Source organism: Perognathus longimembris, chromosome 10 (genome assembly GCF_023159225.1).
Source record: "Perognathus longimembris pacificus isolate PPM17 chromosome 10, ASM2315922v1, whole genome shotgun sequence".
Taxonomy (NCBI): Eukaryota; Metazoa; Chordata; class Mammalia; order Rodentia; family Heteromyidae; genus Perognathus; species Perognathus longimembris.
The window spans coordinates 7,329,021-7,355,953 of NC_063170.1; the positions used below are offsets into that span (position 1 = coordinate 7,329,021).

General features: G+C 40.7%; 1 protein-coding gene across 6 annotated transcripts in view; it reads right to left on the minus strand.

Moving 5' to 3' along the window:
• Positions 1-26,933, minus strand: part of Cntnap4 (contactin associated protein family member 4) — a 238,675-nt gene that overhangs the window by 161,121 nt on the left and 50,621 nt on the right. For all 6 annotated transcript variants that reach the window (XM_048355089.1, XM_048355091.1, XM_048355093.1 and 3 more), the window contains exon 2: positions 26,297-26,407. In XM_048355089.1, the coding sequence (XP_048211046.1) occupies positions 26,297-26,407 (111 nt within the window). The remainder of the gene's footprint in view (positions 1-26,296; positions 26,408-26,933) is intronic.

A 26,933-nucleotide genomic window follows, 5' to 3' on the forward strand; every position in this document is an offset into this window, starting at 1 on the left:
AAAAAATGATGCTGAGTATTTCAGATAGTGACCAAAAGCTGCCCGTGTTTTGCTTTCCAAGCCCATTATAATACTTGTCTAGAAGTTTCCATTTAGATTTATTATAGTGAGACAGGTCATTTCAGTAAATGACATCATGCATCAGAGAGAACATACTGGCAATATCCCAGAGGTTTAAAGAACATTTTTTTTGTTTCTCTACCTTCTTTTTTTTTTTTATCTTCCCCAGCCAGACTGAGATGATAAGCTGTCATGGGCCAAATATCCTCCTATCACTCTTCTGGGTCAACAAACTGCAGTCACTCTACTGTGTCCAACAGAATGTGGCTGCAAAGGTGAGCCTGGCTGGGAAAGAAGAATGGAAAGCAGAGAAGCAGCTCTGTGTGCCTCTGACTGATTCAATCAGTTAACATTTCCCCAATTTGTAACAAAGCTTAAACATACTAAGAAAGTGCCATACTGCTCATTAATGAGAGGAATTTCTCTCCAAGCTTACAAATTTGGTAAATTCAGTCTGGGATGCCTGTAACGCATCACAATGGTTGTATTACAGGCAGCAGGACAGATAGATAGATAGATAGATAGATAGATAGATAGATAGATAGATAGATAGATCTACACATATAGATAGATATATGTGATATATAACATATGTGTGTATGTGTGTGTATATATGTACATACACACATATATAAACACACACATATATATGTATATATATATATTCTCTAAAAAAAATCTTAATGTCTGTTCTCCACTTGATTAAACTTTAAAGAAGCTTTCTCCCCAGCTGTAGGCTCCTGGCTTCTCTATTCTTGGAGCATTTCCCCTATATAACATATTATTAGAAAATTCTCTGTCCCTTCAGGTACAAACCTTCATCCAGCCTCTTGCTAGCTCTATAACCAAGAAAATATCCTTTCTCACTCCTTTGGAATATAATTGTGAAGAAAGGTTAAAAAATCCCTTGGACTGAAGGTCTTTGGGGCTGGAATGTGACTCAAGTGGTAGAGTGCCTGCCTAGTAAGTATAAGGCCCTGAGTTCAAACTCCAACCCAACCAAAGCCATTTTTTAAACAGAAGAAAGGTAAAGTCTCTATCTTCCAGATTCTGTGGGAGGCTTCGTGACTAACTTCCGTAAACTCCAATTAGCAAGCAGATGGCCTGATCACCCTGGCTAGCTCACAAATACACACACACACACAGAGCATCCTCCAGTACATTTCCACCAGCTCATCTGTGCTTCAATGGACTTGTTGCGAAGGAACTGAGGCGGAGGCCCCCACCCAACTATTGCAAGATAATCAACCTCTACTGCAGTCCTCTTGAAGAAAAGTCTTCCCTATCCATGTAATTCAACCCAGTACACATTTCTTTGACAGATCATTGTTTTCAATTTATCTACCTAATGAGACATAAGTAGCTGAGGAGAAACTGTTGCACAATAAATACAGACTCACTGGGAGATAGGCACAAGGATTTTAAGGTAGGAGCAACACTTGAAGGTTATCACACTTAGCAGGGCACCAGTGGCTCAAGCCTGTAATCCCAGCTATTCAGGAGACTGAGATCTGAGCATTGAGGTTTGAAACCAGCCTGGGCAGGAAAGTCTGTGAAACTCTCATCTCTAATTAAACAGTAAAAAGCCGGAAGAGGAGCTGTGGGTCAAGTGGTAAAGAGTTAACCTTGAACAAAAAAGCTCAGGGATAACATCCATGCGCTGAGTTTAATCCCCAGGACTAGAAAAAAAATTGGTAGCAGCTATGTAGTTTCAAGGCAGAAAAGATCCTCTTAGCAACTGAGTCAGGGACTGACTGCCACAGGAGTGTGCATCCCAGGTCACCATCTCAAACCCATGATTTTGCCAAAGGTGAAAAACAGGTGGCACATTCATGTTATTCATTAACTGCTGACTGACCTTCAGACTCAGAGGTGTGGACTTGACCTTGGAAAATCACACTGACCAGTATGTCAGAGCTGAAGAACTGATACAATGCTGTAAACACTGCTCTAAGATATTTACAGTATCCATAGGAGCACTCTTCTTTGGGTGCCCAACATCCTCAGTTGTTGGTTGTGCCTTGTATATACATTATGATTGTAGATAGAGATAGATGGATAGAAAAAAATAGACAGCATAGATAGATAGATAGATAGATAAATAGATAGATAGATAGATAGATAGATGGATAGATAGATAGATAGGGAAATATGTCACATTTCTTATCATTCTGTATTTCATATATAGACAGACATAGTGTTTGATTGAAATATATCACATTTTCTGTAAATTATCATATATATTTTATAGACACACAGGTAGATAGATAGATAGATAGATAGATAGATAGATAGATCAGATAAGTGGATCACATTCACTTGATCCATTCAATGGTTGTAGGGCATCTGGGCTGTTTTCATAATTGTTGATTATGGCGACTCACATAGCAATGTGCATGGATGTGAAAGTATCTTTATTGTATTCTCACTTTTGATCTTTTGAGTAAATGCCAGGAGTGGCATCGCTGGATCATAAGGTAGGTTTCGTTTTTCATTTTTTGAGGAATCCCCATACTGCATTCCACAGTGTTGGCACTAATTGACATGCTCACTAACAATGTAGTAGGGTTTCTTTTTCCCTCTGAAGCCGTGCCTGCATTTGTTATGGTTTGTATTCTTGATGGTGGCCAATCTTATTGGTGTGAAATAAAATTGCAACCTTGTTTTGATTTACATTTCCTTTATGGCCAGGGATGTTGAATATTTCTTTATGTACTTACTGGCTATTTTTACTTCTTCTTCTGAGAAGTGTTTACTTAGGTCCTGTGCTGATTTATTAATTGAGTTATTGTTGAGTCTTTGGGGCTTTTCTTTCTTTGAGCTCCTCTACATTGATTTTTCTAGCCCCTTGTCAGATATATAGCTGGCAAATGTGATATATATGCATATATGGGTATGTATGTATGTACAGATATGTATGTGTGTGCATGCATAAAACATGTATAGAAACACATACAGGACCATACATATATATGCACAATCAAAGTGATGAAAGTATAGTATATGCGGGGGTAGATTTCCATTGACATAACCCCTTTTAAATGACAGGCATTTTATCAAAATTATTATCAGGGAACTGAGGAGAGTGGGGTCTGAAAGGGAGGGTTAGATGAATAGAGAGAGGAACAGTAGGTGAATACAGTCAGAATAGTCCCTGGCCCTATGTGAAAATGGGACTTACAAACATGGGAGAAGAGTGGGGTTGGGATAGATGGGAATGGTAGAGATTGATAGACAGGCTAGCACTGCTCACAATGCACTGTGTACACAAGTTGACATGTTGAAAAATTATGATCTTCTGAAGCTATATATGAATCGTCAGGAATAATGGTATTTGCAGGCAGATATAGGCAGTAATCTGAAGGCAATGTATATACAATAGCAAAAGCATTTTGCTATATGATAACATTGACACAATGACATACACACATTACTCAGAATTTATTGGATACAGCAGTGATTTGGGGTTCAAACTATGCAGAGATAGGCATCAACATATGTAGTTATATAGATGCTCCCTGTTGGCTTAAATAGATGTAATATTCTACACTGGCATGGCAAAGTGGTATGCAAATAGAATTTAGAATTCAAGGCCAGTAGGTAAAATATTCCCCTTGCATACATTCAATTCCAGAAATGCTTTCACTCGTAGACCTGTTTGCTACACAATGAATTGCTTCCTCTAATACCATGCACCCCAGCTAGCTCCATCTGGTCCCTGGTTTATGAAAAATAATGAGAGGAACACATGAAGGTTAAGATTTCATGAAAAACATAGAGGGAATAATGCTATTGTGAAATTAATGTCACAAATTATTTAACTAGCATGAGTTTGTGCCAGATAATCACACACATCTAAGTATTTTGAATTACCCTTGGTTTATTTTTTTTGCCTGTGTTTTAACTGATTTCTCTGCCTTGGGTGATACAACAAAATGAAATGTCAATATATTTGCTTTTTAGATATTGTGTTGAAACAGTGAATGCAAACGTAACACTACTAAGTGATTTTTTTAAATTTCTAAATGACTCTACCTATTAATCTGATTTTAGACATGGTTGTAAATTTGAATTCCAAATTGACAATAGGCTTGATTTTTTCATCACCCACATAGAAAAAGAAATATCTTGTCCAATTGCAAACCACTAGTGAGGCTAGATTTGAAAAGGAAGTCCAGCCACTATGCTTCTGGTTTTGCCAAGAGGGAATTTACCCCCGAATTTCCAGAAAGTATAACCAAGATAGTCAGGAAAATGTACAAGCAGAAGATAGGGAGGATGGGGAAAACACCACATCGGTTTGTTCTGCTTATCTCCATCTTATTTCTATTTATGATGTACAATAGAAAGTTCTAGATTGACCTTCCTGGTAAAAAAGAAAGAGAGACAGAGAGAGAGGGAGAGAGAGAGAGAGAGAGAGAGAGAGAATGGGAAAGAGAAAAAGGGAGAGAGAGAAAGGGAGAGAGAGGGAAGAAGAAGAAAGAAAAGAAAGTAAGTCTCACAAAGCGACCTCATTTCCACTTAAACCAATGAGGCCTTTCACACAGTTGTCAGCCTACCTATCATAGTTCCTGCTTCTCGGTGAATATTGATCCACTGAGTCATAATAAAGTAGTGCTTCCAGCAGAGAATGAGAGTTAATGCAAACATTTTCTGGATCAGACAAGATGGACAAGGGAAAAAAAAATAGGTTCTGTGCTTCTGCCTAGCCGATTTCAAATTGCTTCTGGCAACACTATGAATCTCATCCACACCCATGAGTTTTCCCACACACTCTGCTACCAGAAGGAGAATACAACAGAAATAAAAACCAACATGCTAACAGAAGCAGCTTGATGCGTGTCTATGACGCATGTCCACAATGCAAGGAACAATCATTGCAAAAGGCAAATACTTTCAATAAGCAAAATGGAGAATCAATTCCAGCAGAGATTGTTATATTGCAGTTGCTATTGCTTTTATTATATCTGTGTGCTGAAAATGTGTAACCCCACAGTTACTCAAGAATTTTTTTTAAAAAGTACATAAAGGTCAGATCGTTGCTTTGAATGTACTTTCAGAAATCAGAATTTAGCTTTTTTTAATTTAAGAAATCTGCAATTTGTAGCTTTGGGAAATATGAATACAATATTTCTCGAGTCGGCTAAGCTCAATAGTCAACCATAAATGTCAAGAACTTTATGTTTTCATTTAACGGCACCAATTTTTCCTTCAAGAGATGCATAGCTGAGTCTAAGAATATTGTGTTGTATAATTGCCCTTGTGAAGTTTTAAAATCTATCATTTTTTTTTAAAATTTCACAAAATTGCACACAAGCCTGAATGCAATCATTCTAGAATTTTATGCTTCCTTACATAAAAATAGGAGGGGCTTTATGACAATAGGCACGCATTTAAGGGGAATTTGCCGATGACCTGAAGGTAGAGTTTCAACAATAAATTTATGATATATGTGATTTTTTTTTGAGGGATGACGCTTTTCAAACAAAGGCACAAAGTAGCTCTTTGCTTTTTCTGTGTTGATATCCCACATCTTACCAATCTAGGTCAATAAATAACCTGAGGAAAAAAAAACACACCACAACCACACTTTTCTCCCTTAGGGGAAAAAAAATCCTTCTTTTAGGTTCAGGGCCACTGAAACTCCTTGAAACTTTTCTCCCCTACTCCACCAGCACTTTTAGCATCCTTCATAAATGCTTCTGTGCTTGATCTTTGCTAAAATACCAAGACCATTTTCTTCTCCTCTTGCTTTTATATCCTCAGCAAACCACATTTCTCCGGACGGTGGCTTCAATGATGTGTTCAGGATGATGAAACCTGATTTTTGTTTACTTGCTCTGATTTTCTTTTATGAGACCCACTTCTCGAATCCTGAATGCTTCCTCTACAGCTATTCGTGGATGCCCTATAGATATCTCAGCATTCTAAATACAGACATTTTACCTCCTGTCAAAACCAGATGGCCACATCATTCTACTCTTCCATTCCTCCGCGCTAAAAATCTTTTTAAAAAATCATTTTTATTTGCTCCCTTTCAATAACACTGTGCAGAATTTCCAGAGTGATTTTTCACGGTAGCACTTTCCTCTTCTTTATCTCTTATTATTTCAAACAGGTGAATAATACTGCTTGCTTCTCACAGGGCAAAATGAATTTCAGTAAGTTATTATCTCAAAATAAATGGTATTGGATTCACCTGAGAAACACGGACCCCTGTTAAGTGGGTTGTGAGGTAAAAGATCCTAAGTTGGCACAAAGGCAAGGTATGTGACCACAACTGAAAAATTCAGAATGGTGATCCAGAAGAAATGGCAGCAACACTGAATTTGCCTCACAAGAATTACTACCGAAGAGGAGAAGAAAGAACAAGGGGAGGGAGTTCCCAAAGACAGAACAGATATGAGAGAGAGGCATGCTTACAGACTTCAAATTGTTTGAAAGAGTTGAAAAATAGAGGACAAGGTCAGAGGAATTGTCTTGAAGAGGAGAAGAGTCTACAATCGAAGGCAGAGACTGATCTTAAGGGCCATCAAAGGTATATCAAATAATGCAGGAAGGAAGATTGTATTCGCTCGGGGACTCTAGAAAGTGAGTGTATTGCCAGTGGGTGGTATAAAAAGAGCTCCTTGGTCAAATTAGGACAAAAAGAAGTACTACTTTGAGGATGATTGTATTCAGCTGAGTCAGAAGTTCCCTGTCTTAAATAAAAGCACTGTTCACTCACACACAAACCCCATGGCTGTGAATGAAATCGAAGATTTAATAATAGTACAGAATCCCCAGGCTTCGTGAACAACCACAAGATGTTAGACCACCATGCGAGATTGGGAAGTGAAAGGGGGTATGATAAAGTAATAGTTTGGGAAATTTCTTAGATAGAAGTACTGAAAATAAGGCACCATTAGTAGATAGTAAATTTGAAAAACAGAAAATGGAAGCAATAGGAAATGTTAGGACAAACAGAAGACACGGGACTTGGTAGTGATTCACTTTTGAACAGCTATGCAATTCTTCTTGGGTGATGAGAAGAACAGAAGCAAGGCCTGTGGGATTCAGGTCAGTTTACAGACTGTGGAGAGGAAGACAGAAAGCTGTGTTTCCCAGTGACAATCTCTCCTTTCCTCTTGAATTTAATGTGTGCCTCTTACATAACAAATCTATTCTCATCCTTGTTTATAGAGCTGTTTTTGGATAGATGCAGGTTGAGTTCTGGGAAACACACTTCATTTTTTTTTTTTTTTTTTGCCAGTCCTGGGCCTTGGACTCAGGGCCTGAGCACCATCCCTGGCTTCTTCCCGCTCAAGGCTAGCACTCTGCCACCTGAGCCACAGCGCCCCTTCTGGCTGTTTTCCATATATGTGGTGCTGGGGAATTGAACCCAGAGCTTCATGTGTAGGAGGCAAGCACTCTTGCCACTAGGCCATATTCCCAGCCCACAACTTCATTTTGATCTTGGAACCTCAGGAAGTAGCAGATTTTCTTCTTCTTATATTCTCCATAATTTCATTTGAATTACAACAGAACTTTCTTTTCTCCACCTCTCAACCACAGTCATCTGACTTAAAAAGTATGAAAACTTTTGTCAGAGGAAGGAATAGAACCTTACCTCTGCTTGTGAAAGTAATAGCTAAGAACCAAATCCCATATTCAAATATCATTGTCATACTCAAATTCAACTGAAACTTTGAGGAACTGGGAAAACATAAAGGTACACCTTGTCATTAGTTGAACTGTAATTGTTCTAATATGGTCAAATTCAGTGACTGAAATAAATCAGATAGATTCTGAAATGAATTCAGGTCAGAGGGTAATGAGAGCTTTGTCTCTCTAGTAACAAAATGAATTGGCAGAGCTCTCTGTAATGGACGAAGCCAACATTTCAAAGAATCTTCCAACCACATTTCTATCGTTTCTTTTCTAAGAAATATTTTTTGATTAATCCCCATCAATCCTTCTTAGAATGTCTGAACTGTGATTTGAATACCAAGGAATGAATAAATAGTTCCTGAATATTGATGTCATAAAATACTTAACATAATTAAAAGCTTAAATCTTTCATTAATTGGGTTTGTATAAAGCTTACAAAGTGGCTAGCATTTATAGTTTGGAAAAAATGTAAACAATAGCTACATACTTCCTCGATGTCCTTTTTTTAAAATGTGAAGGTTGCAGAAATTAGAGATTTGTGCGGGATTATGATGCCTAGAACATTGCTAATTCAGATAGACAGAGAGATGGGTGGATGAATATATATATATATATATATATGCGTACATATATATGAATTAAACATACATACATAATGGAAATTCAATGACCCCTGAATAACACAAGATGTTGGAAGGTTATAAAGACCACCTTCTTCAAATCCTTAAACATCACCCCTTGCAGGAAAGGATATAGAACAGTTCTCCCTAATCACATAGATTAATTATGGCTTCAAGGACTAGATCTCACACACAATAATTTCAAACCAGGAGAAACCGAGTCCGAAAGTTACCAGCATGATCCCAATCATCATCACTGTACCCTAAACACCTAAAACAGACTGAGCTTCATGTCCATAAGCACACACACCATGGAAAGAAATACAAAGGCTGGGCACTGAGAGCTCAGAACTGTAATCTTAGCTACTCAGGAGGAGGCTAAGATACCACGATTGCCATTCGAAGCTAGCCCAGAGACACAAACCCCTGAGACTCTTATCCCCAACTAACCACTAAAAAGCTGGAAGTGGCAGCATGTCTCAAGTGGTAGAGTGCCAGCCCTTGAGTGGAAAAAGCCAAATGAGAGAGAGAGAGAGAGAGAGAGAGAGAGAGAGAGAGAGAGAGAGAGAGAGAGAGAGAGAGCACAAGCCCCAGGGTCCACCCCATACAAATAGAGATATACATAGATGTAGATATTCCAGAAGTGACTCGTGTCTTGTACAATGTCCTACGTGCTTTTGGGTCCCGACTCACAGGAGTCTCACAGCAAGCATAGGAGATGGAAATATATAAGATGCATGCATGCATATGTTTGTGTGCTACATCGCATAACATCTCCCCTTCAGAGAGTTTGTCTCATAGGAAAGGACAGCACGCCACAGGAGCAGGTGATAGTGCCGGACCAAAGTCTGAAATAGAACGAGCCCCGGAGAGGCCAGGAGGAGGACAGCGCTGCTGGCTGAGTGATTAGGGAAGCAGAAATGTTTTATGAGGTTCTGGGGTGGGATCCTGAAAGGCCAGGATGAAGGGATGGAGACTTCTGAGTGCAGAAGGGGCACACCAAGGCAGGGGACATTTTTCAGCATGGCAGTAATTGGACTGAAGGGATTGGAGGCTCGTGGAAAGGGCAAAGGTCATGAAAGCCAGAGGAGAGTGGAGGCAGATGATAGAAAGTCTCTTATTGGAAGCGAAGGGCATCTGCTCTGGAACTTTCATTATCCAAGGACCAGGTGGGTCACTAACTGTAGACTAATTAATTAAAAAGCAGCCATCATGGTTTCAAAGGTACAGAACAGACAGTGTTTTGAGATCAGTACTGATATTCATGATTATTACATACACATTGCTTTACAATAAGATAGTATCCACAAACATGTATTTGTTTTTGTTTTTTCACAAAGCCATTCCAAGCTGGCTAGTGGAAAATGGAACTTGTACCAGGGACTTTCAAGGCAAGCTGGTTGAACTACTCACTCCTGATATTTAAAATAAAAATCTTAACTTGTATGTATAGGTCACTGAGAGGGGAGAGGGAATACATGATTCTCTAGCTCTAATAGAGATTTTTAGATTGATCAAAGATGAACATTGGGGCTTGGGGACTAGCTTGGGGGTAGAGTGCTTGCTGGGCTAGCACGCACAGGCTTTGGGTTTATGCCTAAGCACCACACCAAAAGCAAGTAAACATAGATAGACATTAAAGGGAGAAGGGTCCGCTTCTGAGTATGAAATCAAACAGCCAATAAACCAGAATGTCCACTCAAAAGCTTGATTGAGGTCCAGAATTTTACTTCGTAATGTGTATTCTCACAATGCCTACAAGCAATGTGCAGCCTTCTGATAACCTGTTATGCTAAAAAGCTTACATGTGAGTATATACAATGACATACAAATAGATAGATACAGCCATATCTACATTTTTATTTACATATCTATAAAAAGATACAGGTAGCAATAAATCGATAGGTCTATATCTTGATATAGATAGGTATAGATCTACATCTATATCTATTTTCTTCCTCTCTTTCTTTCTTTCTTCCTGGTTTGTGGGGCTTAAACTCAGCACCTAGGCATTGTCCTTAAGCTTTCTTCATGGACTTTCCTGCCCAGGCTGGCTTCAAACTGCAATCCTTAGATCTCAGTCTCCTAAGTAGCGAGGATTACAGGCCTGAGCCACCAATGCAAGCTCCATGAACCTCTTATCTCCAATTAACCACCAGAAAACCACAAGTAGTGCTGTGGCCCAAAATGGTAAAAGGCGAACCTTGAGCGAGAAGCTCAGAGACAACACCCAGACCCAAAGTTCAAGTCCCATAACTGACCTAAATAGATAGATAGATGACAGATAAATAGATAGATAGATAGATGATAGATAGATAGATAGATAGATAGATAGATAGATAGATAGATAGATAGAAATCTCATAGACTTTCCTACTCAGGCTGGCTTTGAACATTGATCCTTAGATCCCAGCCTCCTGAGTAGTTAGGCCTGATTATAGGTATAAGCCACCAGCACCCAGCTATACCTTTATATTTTTTAAGGAATAAATAACCAAGTACCAAGGACAGGTCAAACTCTTTAATCGCTGTCCAATTGTTAAATGAAATCCTAATATCTTTTCCCCAACATTCTCATACTTTGGCTGATGAGCGCTAAGTTCAGGCTAGTGGTATCCTGGAAAGAGTTTAATAACTCCATCTCCGGGGTGCTGAGGAATTGGGACAAGGTCCTGCTTTGTAGTCTTTGTCATGTCCTGTGGTGTAAATGTCCTCTCTCCTGCAGTTTCCAACGGCAATGGCTGCGAAGAGATGGGCACAGCAGGCTTTCGCATGCCAGCAGGTCACTGACCACATCTCTGAGATAAACTACTTAAGCAAAGCAGTTAGAATGATAGCACAGTGATGAAATTCTCCGCTGTAGCCTCAAGGGTGAAAAACGCATTTTTTTTTTTACTGACTCCAATCTAATTTTCTATCTTGAGCTCTTATTCTGTCTCATGTAGAAAATCAATCTAATCATTTTAGAGGAACTCAAGTCCAGTTCATGGATGGCTCAATCAATTAAGGATTATATTTCTGTCACCTTCAGGTTCAAAATGCCTACAAGGGATTTATCTCCCTTCCCATCAACCCTGGGAGAGAGGACAGGGGCACTGGTCTAGGGGACCACTTCTTGGTGTGCTGCCTGCCGAAGAAAAGATCTCAATAGTCAAGCATCTTCTACTCTGCCCTGTATGGCTCTATTACAGTATGGTGAGGATGCATCTAATTGGACATGCAATACCTTACCTCCATCCCAGACATAAGACTTCCTCCACAACCACTGCCTCATGTATCCAGCTTCTACGCTCATTCTTCTTTTAGTAAGCTACTGACACAGTAACCTTTATTTCCCAAATACTTGTATTTCCTAAGACCGTTATCTATCATAACCACACATAATGTCTCAGACTCAAGATGTTATTAACACCACTTCAATTCTGTTCTCCATCTCTCTCATCTGTCAGTCACTTGCCCCAATACTTCATCTCACCACAATAAATGTGTTTCTTGGTCTGATTCGAGCTCGATCCAATCCAGAATCACGCGCTTTATTTCGTGTCCAGGTCTCTTTTGCCTTCTTTAGTCTTGAACAGCTTCACGGTCATGAGTTCTCTCACGACTTGGCCTCCAGAGGCTACCCAGCTCATAATGGCACATTTACACCCTCGCGTACACTCCTCCTCCTCCTCCTCGGTACCCAACGCTCCATTTGTTCTTGGGGCCCTCAGAAGCTCTTGATTTTCCCAGTGGGCCATTGGGACGATGCACTGTCCTTCCTACATGACAGTCTCTACATTTCACCAACAGATGATAGAGAAACCTCACATGGGACTGCAGTCTTCTCTTCAAGAGAAAACTCACTCTCGTGACATTGTTCCTATTCAGAGATCTAAGAATTAAAAGGGGGGTCTCCATAACACCCCTATATCGAATCCATTTGAGGACAAAGCAACAGGCCAAAGGAGTCTTCATAGTTGCTTGCTCCTGTCTTATCTTTTCCTTCCCATTGCAAACTCTCCTTTTGTCTTCCTTTCAGAACACAGGGGAGGGAGAGAAATCGCTCCCGCTTCTTCTTTCCCCTCATGAAATCTTTTATACTTTAGACTTTAAGGGTATCAGCTGAACCTTGTCCCCAAGCTGCGCGGTGATCCGTGGTCTCTGAAGCCTTGGATGACTCGTGCCTACCTGCGCCAGAGGAGAAATAAAGAGCAGCAGGGAGCTGGCACCCGTTCCTGCTCTCCGCAGCAGCCCGCGCGGAAGCAGCCACCCAAGGAACTCGTTTGGCTATTACAATTTTTGCCTCTCTTTTTTCATTAAAAAAAAAATGTCATCCTTCAAAACAGGAATTCAGGGGTTCATCTTTGCCCACCTTACTCAGCCTACTTAGATGCTACACCATAGTTTCTACCAAACATTGTTTACGATAGCCAGAAAGAACCCTCTCATGCCCACACCCAGCGGCCTCCACTTGATCAGGCTAGAACATAGAGACTGATGGTCGGGGGTAAATAAAGTCACAATATCCATCCAGTGCTTTTTCCTTCCAGATTCACAATCTACAACCTGGCACATGGAAAGACCCAGCAGGTGAGAGGAAGTGTATTCCCTGTGGCACACCAGCCAGATAAATGTTCTTTCCTTTCTGTCTCTCAATCTTCTCTCCTCTCTCCACTCTCCTCTCTCCTCTCTCGTGTCAATCCTGAGGTTTGAACTCAGGGCCTGGGTTCTGTCCCAGAGCTATTTTGCTCAAGGCTCTATCTACCACTTCAAGCCTCAGCACTGCTTCTGGTTCTCTGATGGGTTCTTGGAGAGAAGAGTCTCACGGACTTTCTTGCCAGGTCTGGCTTGGAACCGCAATCTTCAGAGCTCAGCCTCCTGAGTAGCTAGGATTCCAGGCCTGAGTCACTGACAGCCAGCTGTATTTTGCTCTCTTCTAGGCAGGAGCAAGATTGAAAATCAGGAAGCAAAGCAGTTCTGACATGGACTAAAGCAGAGTCTACCAAGACTTACTCATATGCGCATCTCCACAGACTGGACCACTGAAGAACAAGGTTGTTGGCAGAGTTTTTTGATAGAATTTTGCAAATGGTGTGCATAGTCTATTTTTTCCCCTCAAGGAAAACATGAACAGCGAGATGTATTTTTTGCTACAGGAGTGCCACTTGGGTACCTATGTCATTTATTCTTGTCTCTTTTTAAAAGTAATTAATAACATTTCCATTAAAAATAGTTTTGTACTGTATCAGAAAAGTTCTATGGTAATATAAGAGTTTTGTTGGGGAAACAGTTGAAATATTGGTTATTCTCCTCACTCATGAGACCTAATTTGAGTGATTAAGAGTGAACACGAATTGGAGGATTATGTTTCTGAGCAGGGATTAAGAAATGAGGCAGAGTGGTATACGATGTGGCGAAGGAATAAATATCCCAATGCCGAGCCCATGTGCAAAGATTGAGAAAGGCTTTTGTTTTTTGTTTTGTGTTGGGGTTTAGTTCCCTACACGCTTGAAAAATATCTCACATATGGATCTCAGAGACTACATCTCAAAAATAACAATCTTGCAAATAAAAAAGTAAATAGTCACCAGAAGAACAAACACAACACACACAAACAATAAAAAGCAAACTCCTCGTGGAGGAAAGGAAGATCTGATTTTTAAAAGTTAGCATGTTATAACACTCCTAATGTTCCATTTTCTACCATCCAGAATAAGATGTAGACAAAGAAACAAGAAGGCAGTGCACTTTCAGGCAAAATGGATAGACGCTGTCCCAGAGGAAACACAGCTCTGTGACCCATGAAAGCAGGATTTCAAATCAACTTTCTTACGTATGCTCAAAGAGCTGTAAGAATCCATGAGCAAAGAGTTAAAGGAAAATAGGGAATGATGTCTTGGTAAACAGAAGGATATTAATACATCGATATAAATAATGGAGCAGCACAGGACAAGTGAAGTGAACTCACTAGAGAGTTTCAGCAGCAGATCTGAGCAGACAGAAGTAAGCATAAGTCCATGTGGAAATGGCTAATTGCCATTCTCCACTCCCCCCCAACCCCGCACCTCCCATTCTGAGGAACAACACAAAGAAGAAAATGGAAAACCAAACAAAGCTCAGAAAAGATGTGGAGAGGTACAAGCTTATTAATGTACAGGATCTAAGAAAGGCAGGAACAAGGAAGAGGCAGATGAAAATGCTTAAAGAATTAATAGCCAGAAGGTTCCCAAACTTAATAAATGATTCAAGTCAATATAGCAAAGAAATTCAACAAACACAGGGCAAGATAAACTCAGAGTTCCACACTGATAGGTGACCCTCGAACTGCTGAAAGCCAGCTGGGCACTGGTGGCTCACCCCTGTCATCTTAGCTACTTAGGAGGCTGAGATTTGAGGATCACAATTCGAAGTCAGCCCAGGAAAAAAGGCAGAGACTCTTATTTCCAATTAATCAGCAAACAGCCAGAAGTAGATCTGTGGCTGGAGTGGTAAAGGGCTAATCTTGAGTGAAATGCTGAAGAACAGCGCTAGGCCCTGTGTGCAAGCCACACACACCCCCCCACACACACACACACGAAGACCGTGTGAGTGGAAAAGAAAAGACACTATATAGTAACGCAAAGCTGTATGAAGAAATACCCCTAGTATATTTAAGGCACAGATGAATACAAAAGGAAGTATTATTATATCGGGGGTTGTAACTCTCCTTTTCCCTCTATATGATTGAAAAGATAATGCACAAAACAACAATTATAAATGGGTAAAGATAAAAAATCATGAAAAATCATACAAACAAGAAGACAGAGCTTTATTGGATCAGAGTATTCTATGTAGCCACTGAAGCTAGGAAATATTCATTGAAATTAGGTTGTTGTATAATTGACACTACTTTCAGTGCCTAGAGGATCCCTCAAAAAATAAAAATTAACATGAAAATAAATGAAAAAGGTAGATATCCCTAGTTCAATTTCAAATATTTAACTATTTTTTGTAACCTGATGCATGCGATGGTTATACACTTTTTGGCTTATTTTCCTTAGTGTTGTGTTTGTGGTTTGGTTTGAGACACAGACCCACTATTTGACCCAAGTTGGCCTCAAACTCGTGATCCTCTTACTTGAGCCTCCTAAGTGTTGCGATTACAGACATGCACGGCCATGCTTGGCTTGAACTATGCCTTTTACGGTTATATGTTACATAAATTTTGTCCCATTTTAGATATGCATCCAGCTCTTTTTTTATTTAAATACTATTGCAAAATCACCACATTTAAATATCCACCTATCCCATGGCAGGTGTTTTAGTTCTTTACTTGTCCTAACATTGTAGTCATCCCCTCGATTTACAACATTGCTCAGAATTTCCACTTCTCACATTTTTACTTCATTTCTGTATTTCCGCATCAGTGAGCTCTTTATGTAACTGCACTAATCATACACTCAACACTGTGCAGTCCTAACAGCAAAAGAGCAAATCAAATAAATATAAGCAATAGGATGCAAATTAAGCAAAGATGGGTTAGTCAGAGAAAGTCCCCGTGAATGGTCATAAATTATCTCGCAGCTGCCTTTTTTGAAGGTTTGTTCATTTGTTTATTCCTCCTTCCTGAGAACTGTGGAATAATCTGCTCAAGCACTATGGAATATTAGCTAGATTTGGGGAAGCACATTCATCAATTCGTAAACTCCTTCCTGGACAGTATCCATGGGGTTGAAAACCTTCAGCAGGCACACGAGTCTTTAGAATGTACTTACACAAGGATTTACTTTGAGCTTTAAAAATCGTCTTTATTGAGAAGAGCCTCAAATTGCATGAGCAGTAATGTTTCTGCTAAAACAACCTTGATGAGAAATCAAAGAGTCACATTAGAATAGAAGCAGTTACAAGGAAACAAAACCAAAAGAGAGAGAGTATGGAAGAGATTGCAAGTCATGCAAAAAGAGAATATATCACTATTTTTTTCTCAAGGGGGTATCAGGAGATAAATAAAAGGTCATTCGAACAATCCTAAATCATAGTGATTAAGAAAAACACCAGGAATCCGAAGGGGGGAGGCAGGGAAATCACTTAAAGGATCGTATGTTGGTGATGTCTTTAAAAGCTACAAGGTTGAGTGGGGGGAGGAGGGGGGTGTTCAAGACATTGCACAGGCAGCTGGGAATGGTAAATACAAGCAAAGAGATTGTTGCATGCACTTCCCTTTTGCACAGATCTGGGGAGGGCCTGCCCAGGCCTACTCCTGAGGCCCAGCAGCGGACCAGGGCTTAAAGGGGCAGGCCCAGAGCCCAGGTCAGCAACGGGGCTCTGAAACATTCTCCACGATCAGTTCTCTTGTGGCATGGAATCTCTGGCTTTATTTTTGTTTTCATTTTAATGCAGCCATGTAATCGTTTAAATGCAGCACCCAGGAAAGTTGGTTCCATTTCACCATGCCCATGACTATGACGAGGGGCATGCCTCCTTTTGTTTCATATTCTTAATGTGATTGACAAGAAAAAAAATTAAAGAAATGAAATAACCTGGTAGCAGAAAAATGACAAATAATCCTCAAATCTTCTAAGTGTTGTTGCCAGCTGGATCTTTGCTTTAATTACCAGATATATATGGCAAGTAATTGAATTCTCCAAGAGGTAGAAAAATCATTTTGCTAGAGAGGGACTCCTGGAGGAGACACAGAGAGAACGCCCAAAAAGCCATTGATTCTGCCATGTTTTTCCTGACAGGATTATGGTCATAAGAATGCAATTGGAAAGCAAAGAAGACAACACATCACAATAGATTTTTATATTATAAAACTACAAATAAGCCAGGCATCAGTGGTTCATGCCTATCATCCTAGCTACTCAGGAGGCTGAGATCTGAGGATCACGGTTCAAAGCCAACTGGGGCAAAAAAGTCCCTCGTGAGACTCTCATCTCCAATTATCCACTCAAAAACCTGAAGTGGCGCTGTGGCTCAAAGTGGTAGAGTGCTAGCCTTGAGCAAAAGAACTCAGGAACAGCACCCAGGCTCTGAGTTCAAGCCCCACAACCAACAACAACAAAAAGATAAATAAATAAAACAAATAACAAGGTTAGAAACAAATCTAAAAAGCTACTATTGCCAGATTGCATCAAACTCTTAAAATTCAACTCCTTGGGAGAATATGAGATACAAAGACTTTACCAAATCCTGGGTACTGATTTCACAAAACCACTTCTGTCGTTGTGGATAATTATGGGGGAGGGGCACAAACCCCTCCTCACATTAATTCCAAAATGGCAGTTAACCCATACTAATTTTTGCACTAGGTTTCCCATTCTTTTCGTTTTTCCTTCACTCTGTCTCTACCATACACTCACTTTGTTTATCACTAGAGGTCTCCTTTTCATTCCATATTTATAAAGCCTAAGTATGTGTGCATATTTCAAATAAGACTTATTTGGTTAAAAAAAACAGTTTGGGAGCTATAGAATATTACAGAGTTCCCATACATCATATACCTAGACTTCTTTATATTATTAACTAAAGTCCATGCTTAATTTGAACTTCCTTAGTTTTTACTGTTTGTCCCTTTTTTTTTTTCCCAGTCATGGGGCTTGAACTCAGGACCTGGGTGCTGTCCCTGAGTGCTTTTGCTCAAGGCTATTGCTCTACCACTTTGAGTCACAACACCACTTCTGACTTTCTGGTGGTTAATGGTACATAAGAGTCTCACAGACTTTCCCGCCTAGGCTGGCTTTGCATTGTGATCCTCAGGTCTCAGCCTCCTAAGGAGCTAGGATTACAGGCATGAGCCATGGGCACCCAGCTATCTTTTTTTTTTTCCCCCATTCTAGTGTCCCTTAATAAAATCACATTATATGTCAGCCTTCTGGTTGGCTTCCACTCATTTGGATCCTGACACTTCTCATGTTTCTGAGTGACCTTGACAGTTCTGAGCACGGCTGGTCAGGTAGAATGTGCTTTACCTCAGATACAACTCCCCACCCCCCACCAATGGAAGATCCCAGAGGCAAGAGGATAAATGCAGCACAGCAAACCAAAGGTATATACTTGCAAAACTAACTTGTCCCTCACGGGGTTCATACTGGCCAACTGGGTGAAGTTGTGTTCATCAGATTTCTCCTCTAGTCCTTCTCATGATTCGGGAGAAAGTTGCTTATATATACATCTTAAATGAATCTTATCTTTAAGGGGTTGGGGATTGACATTCCATTCATCTATACACAATCATTCAAAATTCTTCTCAACAGAGTACATTCTCCTACATCACTGAGTGATGAGAAAGTTGACTTTAAGGCCAATGCTTAAGTGTTTACATGAAAGACATGATCTTATGGGGTAAGCACACAAGGAAGGGGGTGTGAAACCACGGAAGCCAAGGCAATGCTGTGCTTTCGACTTGGATAAAACTACAGGCTCCTGATGCCCAATCCTCTGTACACACACACACACACACACACACACTTACTTCTGAACAGCCTCACAAGATGCATCTCAGAACACTCTACCCTGAGGATAAAGAGGGAAGCTCTGATCCATCCATTCTCCCTTTCCCATGTTGCTCACAGCCCTGGAAGGCACACTCGCCATATTTCACTGATGAATGTAAGTCCCACTTGGACTCTCAGAGCCAATGATCCCTTAGTATCAGGAAGGTCATAGGGCGAGAAAAGAAGATGCAAAGACTATGGCCTCAAGATGCATCCCCGGTCAATTCTGCGGGGTGCCATGCTTAGTCCTTGCAACATTGGCTAGAGAAAGAGGTGGGGCTAAGTAACACCTAAGAAGTGTCCAGTACCTCATGGCCCATCTTAACATGAACAGTCTCTAGCACAAGTAAATGATACCTTCCTTTTTAATGCTAGCTTACCTCATCCTTCAGCTCCATACTCCCCTTGCATAAAAGAACGCTCAAGATATAGAGACAGACAGACAGACAGACAGACAGACAGACAGACATGTAACTACAGCAAGCAAGAGAGCCATAAACCCTGGGTTTGGCTGCTTTGTCAGTTATACGACTCACCAAGCTTTCAGAGCCCAGCTCATTTCCACCTACAGAGGACATTCTCATTCTGAAGATAAGTCTCGGTCCCTTCCCACATGTATGCAAATATTTTGTTTAGAGTATTTTGCATTTATATTCATGAGAAGAGAGAGTGGCTTTTAATTTTCCTTTCTTGTTTGTCCTTGACAAGGCTTAGTATGAAGGTTATACTGGCCTCATCAAATGAGTGAGGAGTATGTAGACTTTTTGGTTTCTGTTTTCTGGGAGAGAATGTGTGAGATTAGAGTCCTGTCTTTCTTAAATGTATTTGGAAGCATTCCCATTTTGAAGACACATTAGCCTGGAGTTTTCTTTGTTGGAACCTTTTAATTAGGAACCTATTATCTTTTGAAGACAGAGGGATGCTTTGCTTTTTAAAAAAAAAATCTTGAATACAATTTTGTAGGTTGTGTTTTTCAAATACTTTTTCAATACACTGAAATTTGGGGCATGATTGGCAGGAAGATTGTTAAAGTGTCCTCTTGCATTAGACGTTTTCTTTTCTTTTCTTCTTATTATCTTCAAGTAGTTGTACAAAGCAGTTGGCATTTAACAAAGCAGTTATGAACACAATATGTGTTGATCAGTGTCACCCCTTTCGACATTGTCACCCATCTCTCTCCTACACACCCTTCTTCCCTCCACTTAATTTTATAGGATATATGCTGGATTCCTGGGCATTAAACTTTTGTTTTATTAATTATACTGTATGCTTGCCATCTCTTTCGTGAATTCATGCACTCTTTGGAGTTTTCCCTTCTTCATTTGTTTCTTTTCTCTTAACCTTTTGGTATATTTTTTTTCCTATTTTCTCCATATGGCTATGGTTGGGCCATTCACATTGAGCTTCCTTTCTTTTGCAGTATTTGCAATTAATTTGCTCTCAGCTGTGGCTTAAACTACACCCACAATTTTGATTCATCATATTTTGTTATCATTAAACTAATATCTTTCTCATTTCCATGGAGATTTCCTTCTGAGGTATGTATTAATTGAATTCCACACCTTTCTGAATTTTAAGTGTGTTTTTTTAATTAATGATTTCTAGCTTAATTCCACTGTAGTTAGGGCATCTACTTTGAATCATTTCAATTCTTCAAGATTTATTGAAACACTATTTTTATGACCCAGCATAATTTAGGTAAACATTCTAAGGACACTTGATAAGACTGTATATTCTATATTGTTAGAGAGCTGCTGTTCATTATACACAGATAAATTGCCTACTTACCTATCATAAAGTTTATTAACTTTTGATTATCATCGTTAGGTGGTTCTACAAAGCAGTTGCCATTAAACAAAGCAGTTTATAAATACCACATCTCTTTACCAATGTCACGCCTTTCAACATTCTCACCATCTCCCCCTATCTGTCCTTTCCGTCACTCTTCTTGATTTTGTAGCATAGACTTTGGATTTATGTCCGCACTCTCCCCCTCTTCTCCTCTTTGTTCATCTATCAATTTCCCTTGACCCCATCCTACCTTTTTGAGTACCCACTTCCTGGTGTTTTATTTTTGCCAGAGTTTGATTTTGTCTTTCTAAGGAATAATGTTACTTGAGATCTCCCTTGAATTGATTTTGTTGTTTCAATCCTCTGAATTCCCAGTGAATTTTACTCCCAGGTTACTTGTCAAAGAGCTCTAGAGAGCGATGACTTCATCATAATAACACAGTCTCTATTTCTCCTTGTATTATCTATTCCTATCATTATTTCTATTCGCTTTTCCTTCTCTGCTTTGAAGCTTTGTTATTTGGAGCAGCAAATGTCAGGATGGCTACATGGAATTTCTTTTCTACCCAGGACCCTTTGTCTCGAAACTTTGGCTCTCTTGGTTTCCTTCCACTGACTTTCAACAGTTGCCACTTTATTCACATATCTCAACAATCATCTGTTGTTTGATCTACACAATCTACTCAGGAGTAGCATAAGGCACTAATTTTTCTAAGTTAATCATTCAAGAAGCCAGACACCTGCTAGAGTCTGTACCTTTACCTGATGGTGGGACCTAGTCATCAGCTTTGGTCTGCTGGAGGCCCGAGCTGTGCTTAGGAGTTCTGAAATCATCTACTTTCTTCACCTTCTCTACTCTGCTTCCTCACCAGGGTCTTTGCTCCTAGCAGCTCCATCCTGACAAAGACTTGAGCCTCAGTCCTTGGCTCTAGCTGTGCTTCTGGGGGAAATTCGGCTCAAGAAACCATTTCATTCCTTAACTTTTCATCTACTCATTCCATTGATGTTGAAATGTTCTTCCTACTGTGAAAAGTATTTGACATACACTGAAAGAAAGTATGCTGTGGGTGGGGGGTTGGGTGGGGGGGCGATTTTCTGGGTTAGGAATACGTTTTGGCTGAAGGAATTTGAGCTGTTCTATCAGCTTTAGTAGGATCATGTTTGTCGATTGGCTTTATCTTATGACAGCTCAAGGTCTTTCCCAACACAGGCAAATTCTGTCTTCTAGTTTGAGGGGACTTAACAAGGACTGTCTGCTTTCACACTCTCCCCTTACCTTCTTACTAAAGGGCCACCAATTTCTCTCACTCACATGCTTTGAAGATTCCCATTGCTAGATAACTTAGAAAGAAAAAATAATGGCCCTGACTATAGACTATTACACAGAAAAATAACACTGTATCCGAGCATGTAGAGGTCTTCAAAGTCAACCTCACACTTTTATAAAACTAGAAAGAGAAGAGAGAGAAAGAACTCATGTCACTTCTTTAAGGCCAGCCACAATTTACTATTATAATGTAATGTCCTTGATTCCCAAACCAGCATTTTTTTTATCACTATAAATCACTTAGGATTGGAGACTTTATACATTCGCAAGGATGACATTATCAGGTTGATTTAAAGCTAGACAATGAGGACTCTGGAACAGACAAGGACAATGGAAGGTACAATCGAGAGGACACCGACACGGTGAGGGACAGAGGGAAAGGGTGTGTCTGAGTGAATGGAGGGGGGAATCAGCAGCCACAACAACATCCAAAGAAAAGCGGAAACCAAACAGAGCAGGCCAGGCATTGCCGGGGTTTAATCAAATGAATCGATACAAGAACACAAGCAACTCTATATTCATCTCAGAACTGGCAGCAAACTCTCCTCTGCTTTAATGAATCAAGGATGTGAGCACATGGAGAAATAAAAGATGTAAATCTCGATTCATTTGTATTTCACCTTCTCAAGGCCAGAATGCAAAATACACACTATAAGCAAAAGTGACTCGGCCCCTGACCACAGAATTGATCTGGAACCTCATTCTCCCTCTCGGTAAGGTAGGGTTTGTTTGGTTTTTTTCAATTCATAATGTAATTTGAGTGCTAAAACTGCAAAAAAATGTTTTAAATTAAACCATCCTATTGCTCTAGCTCACCAACTTTGACTAAAGACACATGAGAATGTTTTACTGCAGTCTAATTAGGAATGTGTAAAATATTAATTCTAAATCTAGGATTCTGCTTTGCTTTGTAATAAATTAGGAATAAGTTAACTCTCCCTAAAAAATTGATTTGGATCTGGTTCCCTTAGACAATCTTGATATGGATTATTATATATATTTGGCCCCATGAGGTTTGCTCAAATGGGGTTAATTGGCAAGCTGTAGACTGACACAAAGGATTGTGTTTGGAAATGTGTGTGCCTACACCACAGAACTGCCATCAAAGTCAACCAGGCCCATGTCATCTAACTAATACTGTCACAGATTTAACCTTATTCTTCCAACAGGAAACTAAAGTCTAGAGGCTAAGTATGTGGCACGTCCTCAAATGAAAAAGAGGTAGCTGTAATCTGAACTCAGCAATGGTGAACTGATTCCAGAGAGGTCTAATACTGAAATGGGTGATCTTTGCTTCGAATTTCATTATCCCAAATAAAGAGTCCAGGAGAACAAAGCCAAGTGGAGGGACTGAAGAACAAGCCCCTAGAAGAAGCCAGTGGCCTGTGCTAGTGATCTATGGCTGCAGCGGGGACTTGGGACTCGAATCCCCAGGGCTTTAGTTGGAGTGACCTGATCACATCTCAGGGTGGAGAGTGATAAGCCTATGGATTTAACATAGAGACCATCCAAGAGATGAGCAGGGCACAAGACAGAAACTGTAGGCACATAAGTTAATAACATTCTTCCTGCCTCCTAGTAGACATGGAATCCTCCTTCAAGTACAGCTTTCTCCTGTCTCCTCCTTTCTGTCCATCGCAGCTCAGAGTAACTGTGACTTCTTAAGCACAGCTGAGAAACACATTGCCCATCTCCTGCCTGGCTTTTCTTTGTCAGTCTTCCCGATTCCTTAAGAAAGAAGTCTCTCTGCATTACCAGGTGAGTGCAACCTTTATTTGCTGCTCCCTTAGTTTATTTGTACATGACCTCCTGGCTTGGTAGAATACCTTTCCTCAGCCTGATCTAAAAGACAAAGCATGTTTTAACACTAGGAGTTGATATAAAGCCTTTTTAAATAAAAAAAATCACTCAAAATCTGACATTCCTTTATGTAATTAATAGGGGAAAAAAAGAAAAACTAAATAAAAAAATAAAAATGTAATCAAGTAGGTTGACAACTAGCAAAAGATAATTAAAATGATCCTGTTTTGTTTCTCCAGTTCATTAACATGCAAATGAGATTCATGAAGTTTGATATTGTGTTGCAGCAAGAGCCACAGAAACAAATTAAGAATGAAAATGAGTCCCACTGATGGAGACTCCTGATGAGGATAGAAATTAATGAAAAAAAATATGATTGGATACAATTAATAAAGTATATTTCTGTGATTTATTAGGCCTTGACCAATAAAATAAAGATGCATCAACAAATTAAATGTTGTTTCTTTTCAGTGAGTCACAATCTGTGAAGGCTTTTATGAGTTAAAAGGCAGGGTGGTAAATGTTAAACTCTGCTTTACTTGAGAAAGCACAGAATAGAGGCGACCTTGCTCTTGGAACAGTCTTGTGGTAACAGCTCTCCTGTTGGTAGGGCAAAGAGTACAGAAACTGGAGTGACCCTCGCAGAGGCTCCGATAACCCTGTTGGCTGGCCAGTCATGGGTTCAGAAATGCCAACAGGAAGAGACCATCCTAGATGACCCATACCTCTCACTGGAGAACACCTAAAAGGGACAAAGAAACGCACCCACAAACCCAAATGCCCACCTTTCCCACCCGACAGAATGATCTCATTGTTTAATTCTCTATTGACATCTTCACACTTAGAAGCACAGGGAAAGTTAGTATCTCAAAAGAATGTGAGATGATATTTAAGATAAATTCAATTGTATTAAAACCTACCAACATCAAGACTGTAATTAAACTACGTAGGTTACCGCATACATGTAAGTATGTATTATATTGTATAACAGATGGCAAAAGACAGACACACATACATACAACACATATGCACACACAATTGACCAGTGATATCCAACGTTGAATGTGCATAAACATAAATAATAATACCAAAGGTCACATCAACGAGTCAGTGTAAAAGGAGTGGCTGTCATGAAATGAGAGAAGGCAATAAATGACCCATGCCTGGTTTTAGCAATAGATGATATCGATATCTACATACCTATGGTGGTTCTTTCCATCTTAGTATTACCAATACTCTTCCCAAAGCATATGCAGATGGTTTTACTTTACATATTATGAAAAGTTAACACAATGATATCGTTCCCAGGTTCCCGGTGTTTTGAAAATTCTCTATAATTGCTTTTTAAAAAATTTTTGCAATGCTGGGGTTTGAACCCAGAGCGGGTGCCCTGCCACTAAGCTACACCTCAGATGTCCACAGCCTCTCTTCAGCAAGTAGCATTTAAACATGCTGCTTTTTCCCCTTTAAACAAACACGAGCCATCAAACCCAACCTACATAAGAGACCACAAACAACATGAACTGAGTACGCCATTAGGAACATAAAAAGCTTTATGAAGTTCCCCTTCTTCAACGGCAAAGAAAACCATGCCAACCACATTGAGAATTAAGCAGACCAAGGGATCACGATGTTTCAATAACTAGCATCTCTTTAAATTACTTCTTGCAAACTTCTTTAACTTGGAATAGGACCCCAATGAAGTGTTTCCAGTTTGCAACGCTGCTGTTCCCGTGCTTCTATGCTGGTGTGAGGCGGTTTTTGTATAAGATACCCCGAAAAGCCTGTCACATCCAAGGAACTTGATTCCTTAGGATGGTAAAGGGATGACAGATTAAATTTGTCTTATTTATGGATATATTGCCTGCATGTAGTTTTGACCATGCATAGTCAAAAATAATATTTTTTTAATCAAAAGCTGTTTTAAGACAGAAGTGTTGGTTCCCGCACGCGCCTGGCACAGCTGGACTGACACAGAGCAGCTCAGGCCGCGCCGCGTGGCTGTCCATGGGTTCAAATCCCTGTGCACTCGCTTGCTTTTCCCAGCGGCCCTTCCTTGTGTGAAAAACCTGCCTTCCCCCCACCTCACCCCCACCCCCCAAAAAAGAAACCACGCCCCAGAAAGCAATCGAGCTAGGAGTGAATGCGCTTCACTTGAGTGATGAAGTGCATTTTCTTTTATAAATCTGTTTCTTTGGTGAATGTTGGGGCAGCCTCACCGAAAGGATAAATCACGCATGCGCGGTACAGCCCCTCAACGACTCCTCACCACTGCTGTGTTTTCTCAAGAGCCCCTAAACTCACGCATGCGCAGTACAGCACTGGAAAAAAAACCAATGCATCCTGGGCATGCGCAGGTTTGTTGATGTTTGTTTTTTCCTCAATGGCGTCCTTGGCGCCATCTCCCCACGCATGCGCAACACAGCGTCTGCGCGCTGACACCAGGGGTCTCCTGCGTAGCATTTGCAGGCCTCTGGTCCATCTCCCCAGTCCCTTGCGCGAGGCATAGCACGATCGCGCGGGAGAACGCGGCTGAGACCGGCCCGCCCGCCCGCCGTGGGCCCATCGAGGAGGGGGAGGAGGCCGACTTACCGTCCCTGCGGTTCAGCCGGGCGAAGCCGGGCCCGTGGCTGCTGGAGAGCTCGGAGGAGCTGCTGAAGGCGGCCGGGGGCAGGGCGGAGGCCAGGGGCTCGTCGCAGTCATCTGCGGGGAGATGGGGGTGGGGGGGAAGCCACAGGCGGTTAGCGGGGTGGAGCTGGGGGACCCGGGACTCGAACACGCGGCCCGCGGCCCCCCCACCGAAGGCCTCCCCGCCCCCCCCCCAGGGGGCCCCCACCACCCCCCGGCGTGGAAAAGGCCTGCTTAAACAAGAATGTCTTTAAAGAAGCCCTGGTCATAAATGAAACAGATGGAGTGGTGTAACCAGCGTTACGAATGTGGTTTCTTGGGGTGCAGACACAGAATGGATTCCATCCGAAAGAAGGGCCCTGCCCATTCCCAAGGAAATGGAAGGACTTGGGGGAAAAAAATCATACTAAGTGAAGGGAGCCAGACCCAAAGAGACATGGACGCTGTGGTCTCCCTCCTAGGGGATAATCAGCCCAGGTCTAGGCCAGTCACAGCAGAGGATCACAGAGCCCAATAGCTATGTCTTATGAAGGCATAAGATGATGCTGAGTGAAATGAACCCCATGCTATGGAAGCGGCTGTGATATCACTGCTGTAATTA